General features: G+C 40.2%; 1 protein-coding gene across 9 annotated transcripts in view; it reads left to right on the top strand.

The window, feature by feature from the left end:
* ADGRL3 (adhesion G protein-coupled receptor L3) overlaps positions 1-13,965 on the top strand; it is a 2,099,109-nt gene that overhangs the window by 283,288 nt on the left and 1,801,856 nt on the right. For all 9 annotated transcript variants that reach the window (XM_075863876.1, XM_075863871.1, XM_075863866.1 and 6 more), the window contains exon 4: positions 12,847-13,060. In XM_075863876.1, the coding sequence (XP_075719991.1) occupies positions 12,847-13,060 (214 nt within the window). The remainder of the gene's footprint in view (positions 1-12,846; positions 13,061-13,965) is intronic.

The raw sequence follows: 13,965 nt of genomic DNA, 5'->3' as shown, positions 1-13,965 counted from the left end.
GCCCGCAAGGTCCCCCTGCTCAAGAAGGCACATGTACAGGCCCGTCTGAAGTTTGCAAATGAACATCTGGATGATTCTGAGAGTGATTGGGAGAAGGTGCTGTGGTCAGATGAGACTAAAATTGAGCTCTTTGGCATTAACTCAACTTGCCGTGTTTGGAGGAAGAGAAATGCTGCCTATGACCCAAAGAACACCGTCTCCACTGTCAAGCATGGAGGTGGAAACATTATGTTTTGGGGGTGTTTCTCTGCTAAGGGCACAGGACTACTTCACCGCATCAATGGGAGAATGGATGGAGTCATGTACCGTCAAATCCTGAGTGACAACCTCCTTCCCTCCACCAGGACATTAAAAATGGCTCGTTGCTGGGTCTTCCACCACGACAATGACCCGAAACATACAGCCAAGGCAACAAAGGAGTGGCTCAAAAAGAAGCACATTAAGGTCATGGAGTGGCCTAGCCAGTCTCCAGACCTTAATCCCATCGAAAACTTATGGAGGGAGCTGAAGATCCGAGTTGCCAAGCGACAGCCTCGAAATCTTAATGATTTACAGATGATCTGCAAAGAGGAGTGGGCCAAAATTCCATCTAACATGTTTGCAAACCTCATCATCAACTACAAAAAAAGTCTGACTACTGTGCTTGCCAACAAGGGTTTTGCCACCAAGTATTAAGTCTTGTTTGCCAAAGGGATCAAATACTTATTTCTCTGTGCACAATGCAAATAAATATATATAATTTTGACTATGTGATTTTCTGTTTTTTTGTTAATATAATCTATCTCTCACTGGTAAAATTAACCTAGCCTAAAATTCTAGACTTTTCATGTCTTTGACAGTGGGCAAACTTACAAAATCAGCAAGGGATCAAATACTTATTTCCTTCACTGTAAGTAATACGGTGAATATGGATAGAAACCATCCAAACCAAAGTAATATAAAAAAAACAGACAGCAAAAAGCCAAGGTCTGAACATGCAGGATCCCAAAGTAATATAAAAATCCAGACAGCAGAAAGGTACAATTAAGGAGGCATACAGACCAGAACTATGGGGGGATCAACCCCAACACGTGTTTCACACGTAGCTTCATCCAGAAGCCCCCTGATTTATTTTTATGAAGAGGTAAGTAGAAGCCTAGTCAGAGTGGTTGCTGTGGATATAGCGTTTTTGGACTTTGCAAAGGCACACTGTCCCTCATAGACTTCTAATGGGTAAATTAAGTACTATAGGTTTAGAAAGTATAGTTTGTAATTGGATTGAGAATTGGCTCAAGGACCGTATCCAGAGAGTTGTGGTCAATGATTCCTACTCTGAATGGTCACCGTTTATGAGTGGTGTACCCCAGGGTTCAGTGCTGGGACCAATATTATTAAACTTACTTATTCATGATAGAGAGGATGGGATTAATAGCACTATTTCTATTTTTGCAGACGACACCAATGTGGTATAGTTCAGACTATGGAAGATGTTCATAAATTACAAGCTGATTTGGACACACTAAGTGTTTGGGCACCCACTTGGCAAATGTGGTTTAACCCCTTCCCGCACCTTGGCGTAAATGAACGCCCAGGTGAGCAGTAACTTTGCGCACCTGGGCGTACAGTTACGTCCGCGCTTTAAGAGTTAACCACCGCCGGTTAAGTGTGCAGGGTGTCTGCCCTACTCTCCCCGTTGCCGATCAGCGGCCCGTCGCCGCTGAAATTGGCAATTAACTCCTTCGATGCGGCAGTCGATTGTGATCGCCGCATTGAACAGATTTAGAGCAGATCGGCAGCGCCCCACATGTATTTGCGGGGGCTGGTGATCCTTGTCACGGCAACCGGAAGCCAGACAATAGCCTCCCGGTTGCCATGTACGGAAGCCTAGGAGGAGCAGCTGTAGGCTTCCTGTTAGAGTGACTGTCACGTCACAATGACAGTTAGAACACATTACACTACGTAGGTAGCAACGATCAGAGCTGCAAGTCTAAATGTCCCCTAGTGGGACAAGTAAAAAAAAAAGATAATAAAAATGTTTTAAAAAAGTGTAAAAATAATAGTTATAAGTGACATAAACAAACACTGCTTTTTTTCCTATAATAAGTATTTTATTATAGGAAAAAAATTAACATGTTAAAAAAAGTACACATATTTGGTATCACCGCATTCGTAACGACCCCAACTATAAAACTATAATATTCTTTTTCCCGCACAGTGAACACCGCAAAAAAATTTTGTAAAAAAACAATGCCAGAATCACTATTTTTTGGTCACCACTCCTCCCAAAATATACAATAAAAAGTGATCAAAAAGTCGCATGTACACCAAAATAGTACCAATAAAAACTACAACCTGTCCCGCAAAAAATAAGCCCTTACAGAGCTTTTTTGACTGAAAAATAAAAAAGTTTTGGCTCTCAGAATACGGTGACACAAAAAATTATTTATTTTATAAATAAGTGATTTTATTGCGCAAACGCTGCAAAACATAAAAATAACTATATACATATGATATCGACGTAATTGCGCCGACCTGCAGAATAAAGTAAAATGGTCATTTATAGCCCAGGGTGAATGCCATAAAAAAAAAGAATAAAAAACATGGTCAGAATTGATGGTTCTTGGTTACCTTGCTTGCCAAAAATGTTATAAAAAGTGATCAAAAAAATTGCATGTACCCCAAAATGGTACTAATGAAAACTACAGATTGTCCCGCAACAAATAAGACACAGCTCTTGTGGAGAAAAAATAAAAAAGTTCTGGCTCTCAGAATATGGCGATGCAAAATGTGCAGTGTTCCAAAAGCGGATAAGATTGGGTGCCATTTATCAGTGCGACACCGGCCACACATCTGCAGATTATTATTTATTTACCCCATTATTATACCCTCTTATTATTCCCTGATGTTCTCTGTGCAGATAACATATGAACCCACATTATAAACTGAAATAGCAGTAAATCACCGAACAGAACTAACAAGCTAAATCTGCGTGCCAAATGCTTCTCCATCCCTTCTGAGCCCTACAGTGTGCCCAAACAGCAGTTTAGGTCGACTGATATGGCATCGCCATACCCAGAAGAGCCTGGTTAATATTTTATGAGGTATTTGTCTTCAGTGGCACAAATTGGGCACAACATATAGTGCACTAAAATGGCATATCAGTGGAAAATGAATAGTAATTTTCATTCCGCACCATCCGCATAACTTTCAAACGGCAAAATCACTGTTGGCTCTATCAAAAAATGTAATACAAAGTGCTCAAAAAGTTGTATGTACCAAACAATGGTGCCAATAAAAACTACAGCTTGTCCCGCAAAAAATAAGCACTCACGCCACTCTATTGATGGAAAAATAAAAAAGTTATGGCTCTTGGAACGCGGGGAGTGAAAAACTTAAAAGGAAAAGAAAAAAATGGTTCAGTCCGGAAAGGATTAATTACTTTCTAATGAAAAACCATTTATGACCACATGTGGGGTATAGCCATACTCGGGAGAAATTGCTTTACAAATGTTGGGGTGCTTTTTCTCCTTTATCCTTTGTGAAATTGAAAAAAATGCAATATTTTAGTGGAAGAAATGTTGATATTCATTTTCACCGCCTAATTCTAATAAATCCTGCAAAAGTCTTGTGGGGTCTAAATGCCCACAATACCCCTAGATAGATTCTTTAAGTGGTGTAATTTCCAAAATGGGGGTCACTTTTGGGGGGTTTCTACTGTTTTGGTCTCTCATGGGCTTTGCAAATGCGACATGGCACTCAAAACACATTTCAGCTAAATTTGATCTCCAAAAGCCAAATAGCGCTCCTTCCCTTCTAAGCCCTGCTGTGGGTCCAAAGAGCAGTTTATTACCATATATGGTATATTTGCGTAATCGGAAGTGACAAGCCAGTAGATGGCTTTAAAAAAGGCTTAGATAATTTCCTAGAACTAAAAAATATCAGTTCTGTAACGTCCGTGGTCGCTGACCACAAACTCCTTCCATCCGATTAACGCCCTTGTCTCCATGCAGCCGTCCTGTTCCACAGTGACCACCAGGGTGCGCTCGCAAGCTCAGTCCAGCCTTAAGGAGCCAAAGCGCACACAGGTGTGAGATTGAGCACCCTGGACTATAAGAAGGGTCCAGCCCCTTCCTGCCTTGCCTGAGCTTTGTTGTCGTTACCCTAGTGTGTCTATGCAAATGGTCTCCTAAGTGTTTTCCAGTTCCCAGTGTTTCCCGTTCCTGCTACCTGTAACCTGTATCCCGTGCTATCCTGGTCAAGTGCCGTCTTTTTCTTCTTTATTTGTTGAGAAAATGAAAAATTTTGAGCTAAAGCTGTCTTATTGGAAAAAAATATAATTTTTTTATTGTCACTGCCCAATTCTATCCATCTATGAGACACCTGTGGGTTTCAAATGCTCACTACACCACTAGATGAATTCGTCAAGGGGTGTAGTTTCCCAAATGGAGTCACTTTTGGGGAGTTTCCACTGTACCTTAGGGGCTTTTCAAAAGCGACATGGTGCTGAGAAACCAATCCAACAAAATCTCTGCTCCAAAAGCCAAATGGCGCTCCTTCCCTTCTGAGCCCTACACCCTACTGTGTGTCCAAATAGCAGTTTATCAAACAACTAAACACCAGTATCAAACAGGCATTTTCCAAATCTATACTCAACAAAAATGAGAAAAACTTTTTGTTACCCCGGAACACACATACTCCGTTTTTGGTTTGAGTAGTATCAGCAAATATCTGAATACAGATAGAGATATGAACCCTATCCAAGACAAATTTTTACTAGAAAGTTTGGCATTCATATTGAACAACAATATATTTATATTTAAACAGACGATATACCATCAGACCAGGGGGACAGCTATGTGGACCCGTGTGACCCCCATCTGCGCCAACCTCTTCATTGGGGATTTTGAGGACCAGTACATATATCATTACCCTTGGGCCAATCCACATATCGTCCTCTACAGACGTTATTTAGACAATCTTTTCTTTATTTGGAGGGGAGAAAAAGAAAAGGCCTACGAGTTCTGTGACTCACTTAACCGCAACACATGGGGTCTCAGTTTCACCAGTACCTTAGATGACCAAAAAATGTAATTTCTTATTCTGGTCATCTCCCACACAGACTCCATTTTCACCACTAAAATCTTTTTCAAATCACTAGATATGAATAGCTACCTGGACTATAAAAGCGGTCATTTCTCTAAATGGATCAGAAATATCCCGTACAAGCCAGTATAAGAGAATAAGGAAAAATTGCACATTAGATTCAGATTTCCATAAACAGTCAAGAATACTGAATGACCGATTTGTTGAGAAAGGCTATCCGAAGCAGATTCTCAAAGAGGCCTATAAAAAGTACTCATCTCTTTCCCAAATCAATGCATGATCCCAAAGAAACCGTACATTAACCCCTCAGGGCCTACATATTCATTCTACAGTTGTAAATTTATTACCACGTTCAACTCAGCACATAATAATATACGGAAGAGTCTGGGGGACCATTGGCATATTTTGAAAATTAGATCCCTACCTCAAAGCAGTATTGCCCCTGAAACCCACCATCACATTTAGAAGAGCCCCTACCCTCAATAACTTTTAAAGCCGTTGGTTCAGAAAGCACGTTTAACATCAAATATCGTTTTGACTGCAAATCACGATGTGTTATTTATCTCATTCAATGTGTTTGCAATATTCAATATGTTGGCAGGACCATACAACCCCTGCACTGCCGCCTCAACAAGCACCGTTCCAATTGTACCATAAATTTTATACAGCACAGTGTATCCAGACATTGTCTCCTAAAACTCAAAGGCTGTTTCAACTGCTATTCAATTACCCCCATAGACTATATAGATCCATCAAGCTATAATATTTTTGAAGATTTGTGCAGAAGGGAGGTATACTGGATTTTTAAACTAAACACTCTAAAACCCAACGGGCTTAATGAGATCACCGAAACCATTCTATAGGCAGATCATTTTTCTAAAATTCTCCAACCTCGGTATTCATTTCTGCTTTCCTGCCATTATATATATATATATATATACATATATATATATATATATATATATATATGTATATATATATATATATATATATATATATATATATCCATATATACACTACCGTTCAAAATTTTAGGGTCACTTAGAAATCTCCTTATTTTTGAAAGAAAAGCACAGTTTTTTTCAATGAAGATAACATTAAATTAATCAGAAATACACTCTATACATTGTTAATGTGGTAAATGACTATTCTAGCTGCAAACGTCTGTTTTTTAATGCAATATCTATATAGGTGTATAGAGGCCCATTTCCTGCAACCATCACACCAGTGTTCTAATGGTACATTGTGTTTGCTAACTGTGTTAGAAGGCTAATGGATGATTAGAAAACACTTGAAAATCCTTGTGCAATTATGTTAGCACTGCTGTAAACAGTTTTGCTGTTTAGAGGAGCTATAAAACTGACCTTCCTTTGAGCTAGTTGAGAATCTGGAGCATTACATTTGTGGGTTCGATTAAACTCTCCAAATGGCTAGAAAAAGAGAGCTTTCATGTGAAACTCGACAGTCTATACTTGTTCTTAGAAATGAAGGCTATTCCATGCAAGAAATTGCCAAGAAACTGAAGATTTCCTACAACGGTGTGTACTACTCCCTTCAGAGGACAGCACAAACAGGCTCTAACCAGAGTAGAAAGAGAAGTGGGAGGCCCCGCTGCACAACTGAGCAACAAGACAAGTACATTAGAGTCTCTAGTTTGAGAAATAGACGCCTCACAGGTCCTCAACTGGCAGCTTCATTAAATAGTACCCGCAAAACGCCAGTGTCAACGTCTACAGTGAAGAGGCAACTCCGGGATGCTGGCCTTCAGGGCAGAGTGGCAAAGAAAAAGCCAAATCTGAGAATGGCTAATAAAAGGAAAAGATTAATATGGGCAACAGCACACAGACATTTGACAGAGGAAGATTGGAAAAAAGTGTTATGGCCAGACGAATCGAAGTTTGAGGTGTTTGGATAACACAGAAGAACATTTGTGAGACGCAGAACAACTGAAAAGATGCTGGAAGAGTGCCTGACGCCATCTGTCAAGCATGGTGGAGGTAATGTGATGGTCTGTGGTTGCTTTGGTGCTGGTAACATGGGAGATTTGTACAAGGTGAAAGGGATTTTGAATAAGGAAGGCTATCACTCCATTTTGCAACGCCATGCCATACCTTGTGGACAGCGCTTGATTGGAGCCAATTTCCTTCTACAACAGGACAATGACCCAAAGCACACCTCCAAATTATGCAAGAACTATTTAGGGAAGAAGCAGACAGCTGGTATTCTATCTGTAATGGAGTGGCCAGCGCAGTCACCAGATCTCAACCCCATAGAGCTGTTGTGGGAGCAGTTTGACCGTATGGTACACAAGAAGTGCCCATCAAGCCAATCCAACTTGTGGGAGGGCCTTCTGGAAGCATGGGGTGACATTTCTCCCGATTACCTCAGCAAATTAACAAAGGTCTGCAATGCTGTAATTGCTGCAAATGGAGCATTCTTTGTCGAAAGCAAGGTATGAAGGAGAAAATTATTATTTCAAATAAAAATCATTATTTATAAAATTGTCAATGTCTTGACTATATTTTCTAGTCATTTTGCAACTCATTTGATAAATATAAGTGTGAGTTCTCATGGAAAACACAAAATTGTCTGGGTGACCCCAAACTTTTGAACGGTAGTGTATATATATATATATATATATATATATATTACTTATATTTTTCAGCTGATGGTAGTATAGCCGACCGTAGACTACTAAAAGAACACACATGACTAGGTTGTTATTATTTACTTATCATATTTATACATACATATACATGTATATCGAAAGGAATTTCGAGGTATACAAATCCGAGGTCTCCTTTCCGTAGTAATTAATACTCTTAGATGGCTGTTTTTCGTCAAGGATTGCGGCTTTTTTTCGAAATCCCGTGGATGTCCTAAACCGATCAGCCTGTAGCTTTTCAGTCCCTGAGCTTTCAGGGTCTTCCAGGACAATTCTTGTTGTGGCATCTCCATGGATATGCGAGACACCGATCGGTCTGCCAGTCGTCTAGGTAATCTTTGTTGTTATAAAATGGTGCTGAAATAGTCAGCTCTCATTGTGTTTTAAACAGCCTGAGGAAGAGGTCAGTCCAATATTGAAATGCATAGCTATACTGCAATTTTAAAATAAACACATTTATTAAGAATATATATTTTTGTTCAAGTCTTTTTCTACGAGCCATTACCTGGATCATATCCTGAATTCTCCGGGCACGGACATACAGGACATGGCTGTGTTATATATCCACTGATTTCTCCACTTGTGCAGTATTTACCTACAGAGCCAGCGGTGGCCCCGGAACGGATTCAGTCCCGCAATTTACTGAGACGCATCAGAGGGTGTTGTGTTCCGAATACAACACCGCCAGTCTAGCATAACTGCTCACCCTGTCACTTGATTTGATGCACTATGTGCGTCGGCCGTTTCAGTTTTTCTTTCCATTTCTTCTAGCCAAATAGCAGTTTATGACCACATATGGGGTATTTACTTGGAAGAAATTGCTTTACAAATGTTGGGGGGCTTTTTCTCCTTTATTCTTCGTCATAAGTCATTTTTTATTAGCTAAAACGCCATCTTATTGGAATTTTTTTATTTTTATTTTCACGGCCAATCCTGTGGATATGTCATAAATGTCTCTGACGGGAAAACCCCTTTACGTCTTGTTGCTCTGGTAAAACCTTCTGTTTTTGAGTATGTTCACACGGTTTATTTTCAGCCGTTGTTGTCGGCCGTTAGTGCTGGAAAAACGGGGGCTGAACGCACATTGGAAAAACTGCGTTTTCGCTCCCACGTGGCGTTTTTTACGTGGCCGTTTGTAAAAATGCCCCGTAAAAAAGAAGTGCAAGTCATGTGTTTTTGGAGCCGTTTTTCATTGACTCAATAGAAAAACAGCTCAAAAAATGGCCGAGCAAAAAACGCCTGATGCATAAAAAAACGTCTCAAAATCAGAGGCTGTTTTTCCCTTGAAAACAGCTCCGTATTTTACAGACATTTTTTGTTTATCGTGTGAACATACCTTCACTGAAAAAAATTGATGAAAATATAATTTCTGCAAAAAAATTTCAGCTACACTTTCCTTTAACTCCTGTGAAACGTTTAAAGAGTTGTTCAACTTTCTAAATGCTGTTTTGAATACTTTGAGGGGTGCAGTTTTTAAAATGGGGTAATTTATGGGGATTTCCCCCCACTGCAGATAGCACCTAGAGGGATCCCCCGACCCCTCTCCATCCCCGCTGTAAATAGTGCCCCCTGTAGTTAGCAACCCCCCCATGTAGATAGCGCCACTTAAACTCCCACTAGGAGTGGAATCCCCGGTGTCAGATCGGTCTGTGCCGGGGATTACGCTTCTAGAGAGAGCCCCTGACGTCACTGTCCACCGTCAAGGGCTCTCTCTAGGAGCGGAATCCCCGGCCGACACCCTGACAGGGGATTCCGCTACTGGAGAAGCCCCTGGCATCACTATCCATATATGGACAGGGACGTCAGCGGTTCTCTCTAGGAGCTGAATCCCCAGAGGTGGTGTTGATATCTACAGGGGGTGGCGCTATCTACAGGGGGGTGGCGCTATCTACAGGGGGATGGTGCAATATGCAGGGGGAGGTGCTATCTGCGGGGGGGGGGGGGGGTGGTGCTATCTACAGGGGTCGGCACTATCTGCAGGGGGTCGCACTATCTACAGTGGGTATGTTGCCGTCTACAGCGGGTGCTATATACAGGGGGTATGCCACTATTTACATGGGCACTGTGGCATTATATTGGCACTACCTACAGGGGACACTGTGGTGCTATCTACATGGGCACTGTGTGGCCACTATCTACAGTGGGAACTGTGGCACTATGTGGGCACTGTGACACTATTTACAGTGGGCACTATCTATGTGGGCACTGTCACTATCTACAGTGGGCAATGTGGCACTATCTACAGTGGTATTGCATCACTATCTACATGGGCACTGTAGATAGTGATGCAATAAAATTCATCCCGTTTTTTTAACGTCCATGAAAAATGGTTGGCAAATGTCGATGAAAATCAGACGGTCGGGAAATTGATTCAAATTTTGACACACATTGATGCAAAACAGCCATGAAAAACTGACAGTTGATCCGTTGTCAACTGCCCTTTTTTAAACGTCGCGTGAATATAACCTTATAGACCTCTTATCCGCTCACAGCGATCCAGGGTGACAGTGTATATATATATATATATATATATATATATATATATATATATATATATATATATTTATATTTAGATATGTATATATGTATATATATATATACACAGACATAATATAGAGAGATATATCTAAAAAATTACAAAACAGGTTTTCTTTCACATTTTTTGTGATTTGTCTGCTCATAATAAAAATGAAAAACAAGGAATTAATTAATCTAATCTAGAAGATAAAAGCCTCATAAGTCTAGTAAAAAAATCAAAGTAACAATAGTTGTGATATTCAAAGCGGTTGTAAAGGTATTATCGTTTAAAGAAGTGCATATCAGAAATGGAAAATTTGACCTGGACACAGGGGCATCTAAGACCCTTGGTCATGAAAGGTTTAAGCCTTGTAATGTCCCAGAAAAATAAAAAGATGTTAAAAAAATTATGCTAACATAAAGTTGACATGAAAAATGTTAATTAGTAACTTTGTTGTGTAGTATAACTATCTGTCTTACGAGCAGATAGATAATGCAAAATTTTGCATATTTTCGCTAAATTTTGGTGGTTTTCACAAATAAGCAACGAATGTATCGACCAAAGTTTACCACTAACCTAAAGTACAATGTGTCACGAGAAAACAGTCTCAGAATTGCTTGGATAGGTAAAAGCATTAACACAGAAAGTGACACATCAGATTTGAAAAATGAGACTGTCAGGAAGGTCAAAAGTGGCTAATGCGGGAAAAGGTTAAGAGGCTTTTAAAAATGTCCCATTTAATGTGTGTATTTTTATTTTTGAGGACATTGTTCCAGTTTATGCTTTAAGGTCATCCCTTAGCCAATAACAATTGGCCTTTCTAAATTTTAGTGTTTTTGTAGGTACTCTGCTAAACATCTAAAGGATACATGAAAATTAATAATGTCGTGGTCATTTTTTCCTAGGTCACCCCCAACATGTACTTTTTATGTCCTGTGTGGCCTATTGGTAAAATTAGGTCTAGAATTGCCCCCTCTTGTTGGTTACAGCCTTCCTGTGACCTCAGAGGGGGTGATATATGAACATTTCTTAATGATATTACCCCTCTGACCAATCGGATAGGATGTGTGTTCTTTGATTGTCATATTAAGGGCAGTTTTTCCCCCCCCCCCAACTAAATGGGTCAAGAAGAAGAGCAGTTGCACATCTAATCATCACCTGTACCTAATCAGAGATCTGGATTGTAGAGATTTCTGGTCTTTTGTGTTATAGTGATTATGCAAGAATAAGTGCATGTAAACATAGGAGTACATGCCGGAAAAACACAAGAGCCATAATACAGATCAAGAGCACATGCTCTAGGAGTGTATGACGCATGTGCAGTGATCTTTATGACTAAATAGGCATACATAATCAGTGTAGCGTCCATGGCCGCGGGCCGTCAGGTTTACTCACCTCCCAACGCCCACAGCCATGGATCAGTGAGCGCTGGCTGGAATCTCCTTCCTTGGAGACGCCAGCGCTCACTTCCTGAAGTGTGCGCGTGTGAACAATCATCATCATCAACTGCACTTGGTTCCCTGGACTATAAGAAGGGTCCTGCCCTTCTGATCCTTGCCTGAGCATTGTTAGTGTATTCCAAGTCTGTCTTGCAAATGGTCCCTTAGTGTTTTCCCGTTTCAGTTGTTACCCGTGCCCTGTTACCTGTTCCTGTATCCCGTGCTGTGTTCTTGTGTTGGAGTCGTGTCTACTGCACCTGCTGTCGTTTGCCACGTCCTGTGTCATCTGCCACGTCCAGTGCCATCTTCCATGTCCAGTGTGATCCGCCACGTCCGGTGCAACGTGCTGCACCTGCTGTCATCTGCCACGTCCAGTGCCATCTTCCTCGTCCAGTGTGATCCGCCACGTCTGGTGCAACGTGCTGCACCTGCTGTCATCTATCACATCGGGCATAACCTGCAGCACCCACCTCCATTAGTGCCAAAGCCTCAGCCATTGTCTGGACTATTCAGGTACCCTTGTGCGGGACTTTGTATGGCTGGGGTGCTCTGTGGTTTGGCCAGCTGCCTCCCCGCTACGGCGGTGCGGCCTACTGGGTCCACAAACCCACAGACCGTGACAATCAGATATATCCGTACTTGGCGTAAATGCCCTCAGGTGTTCAAATTTGGAGGTTCTGTTTTTTTTCCTGTGTAAATGGTATAATAGATTACGTTATTTTATTTAAATGGATACAGTAAAAACCGCATATATCTTGCTGTAGTTGTTTTTTTATATAATGGGAGCCTATTAGCGACGTATTCCACTGTACGTTTATACACTGGAATACATCTCGGCCTTATGTTGGAGGTCTCTGACATAGGACTGTAACGTGAAGTGAACACAGCCTAAGCTATTAGGGGTGTCTCTGTTGACAAGGTGCTGTAAAAAAGCTAAAAAGTGTAACGTGAAGCTGTTACAAAGAGCTGCTCTCAGTTGGGGTGACCATTTATGTAGTACATACTACACTACCAATGCAAAATTTGATAAACTGACGGATTCCCCTAATGACCAATTTTTCAAGCAGCCTGATCCTTAGCGACTAGGTCACTCTCTTAATTACTAACATTAATAGTGTTTTTTTTTTTAATGTATTTTCCAGCTTTCAGTAGAGCTCCAATTCCTATGGCCGTTGTTCGAAGGGAGTTGTCATGTGAAAGCTACCCCATAGAGTTGCGCTGTCCAGGAACTGATGTTATCATGATTGAAAGTGCCAACTATGGAAGAACAGATGATAAGATCTGTGATTCAGATCCAGCTCAGATGGAGAATATTCGATGTTATCTGCCAGATGCCTACAAGATTATGTCTCAGAGGTATTTTTTTTTACTATTGTCCATATTTACAGTTCCCTATCTCTAGCTTAACCATTTGTCAAGTTTTTGACTTTTAAACTATAAGTATGATTTGTCTATGTTTGTCAGTAGTTTTACGATAACAATGAGGTATTTTAAACATCTCCATACTCCCCAAACTGGAAAATCTAGGAGCCAAGTAATATTTTTACTTGCAAAATTGGGCTTTTTGAGAGTTCTCTTGCAAGCGAGTCCAATATTGTTTTTTATTACCTTCTGATAATCCAGCATTTATCATATCACATAGATGCTAGATTAAATGAATTTTAGTTTGTGAATGTGTATCGTTTCTATATAATAGCAGCTCATCTGTGGATGTTTGCCCATATCCTACAGAGCTTGTACACATTAAAGTAATACAAAATGACTTCCTTAATTTTTTAAACTGCACTATAAAAATAAACTGGATTGGGATTGGTTGTTCTCCATATTTTGTCTGCACTAATTTCTATACATGAGGCCCAATGACTTCCACATTTGTTTGGCAAGCAAGGTTTGTGCAGACAGAACTATGAGCACAATTCACAAATTCAACTCAATGAATTACTAATGTAAAAGCTTTTAAATCTTTTTTATCTGCTACCTGCCTTTTTTTTTTTAAGTTTAGCGATATTAACAAATAAACATACACTATAGAGGAGCCATTGTATTAGTAGGGTGTTTTTTTCCATTTTATAAAATGATATCTGATCCATTCTTATTATGTACAATGGCCATCTTTAAAGAGGCTCTGTCACTAGTTTATAACTTCCCTTTCTCCTACCTAATCTAATAAGCACTTTGATGTAGATAACTGGGTTTTTTTTTGTTTGTTTTTTAAAACGTTTATTTTTGACCAAGTTATGAACATTTTTGATTTATGCTAA

The sequence above is a fragment of the Rhinoderma darwinii genome, chromosome 1, assembly GCF_050947455.1.
Source record: "Rhinoderma darwinii isolate aRhiDar2 chromosome 1, aRhiDar2.hap1, whole genome shotgun sequence".
Lineage (NCBI taxonomy): Eukaryota > Metazoa > Chordata > Amphibia > Anura > Rhinodermatidae > Rhinoderma > Rhinoderma darwinii.
Note: the sequence above shows the minus strand (reverse complement) of the source record. Positions and strands in the feature narration are given on the sequence as shown.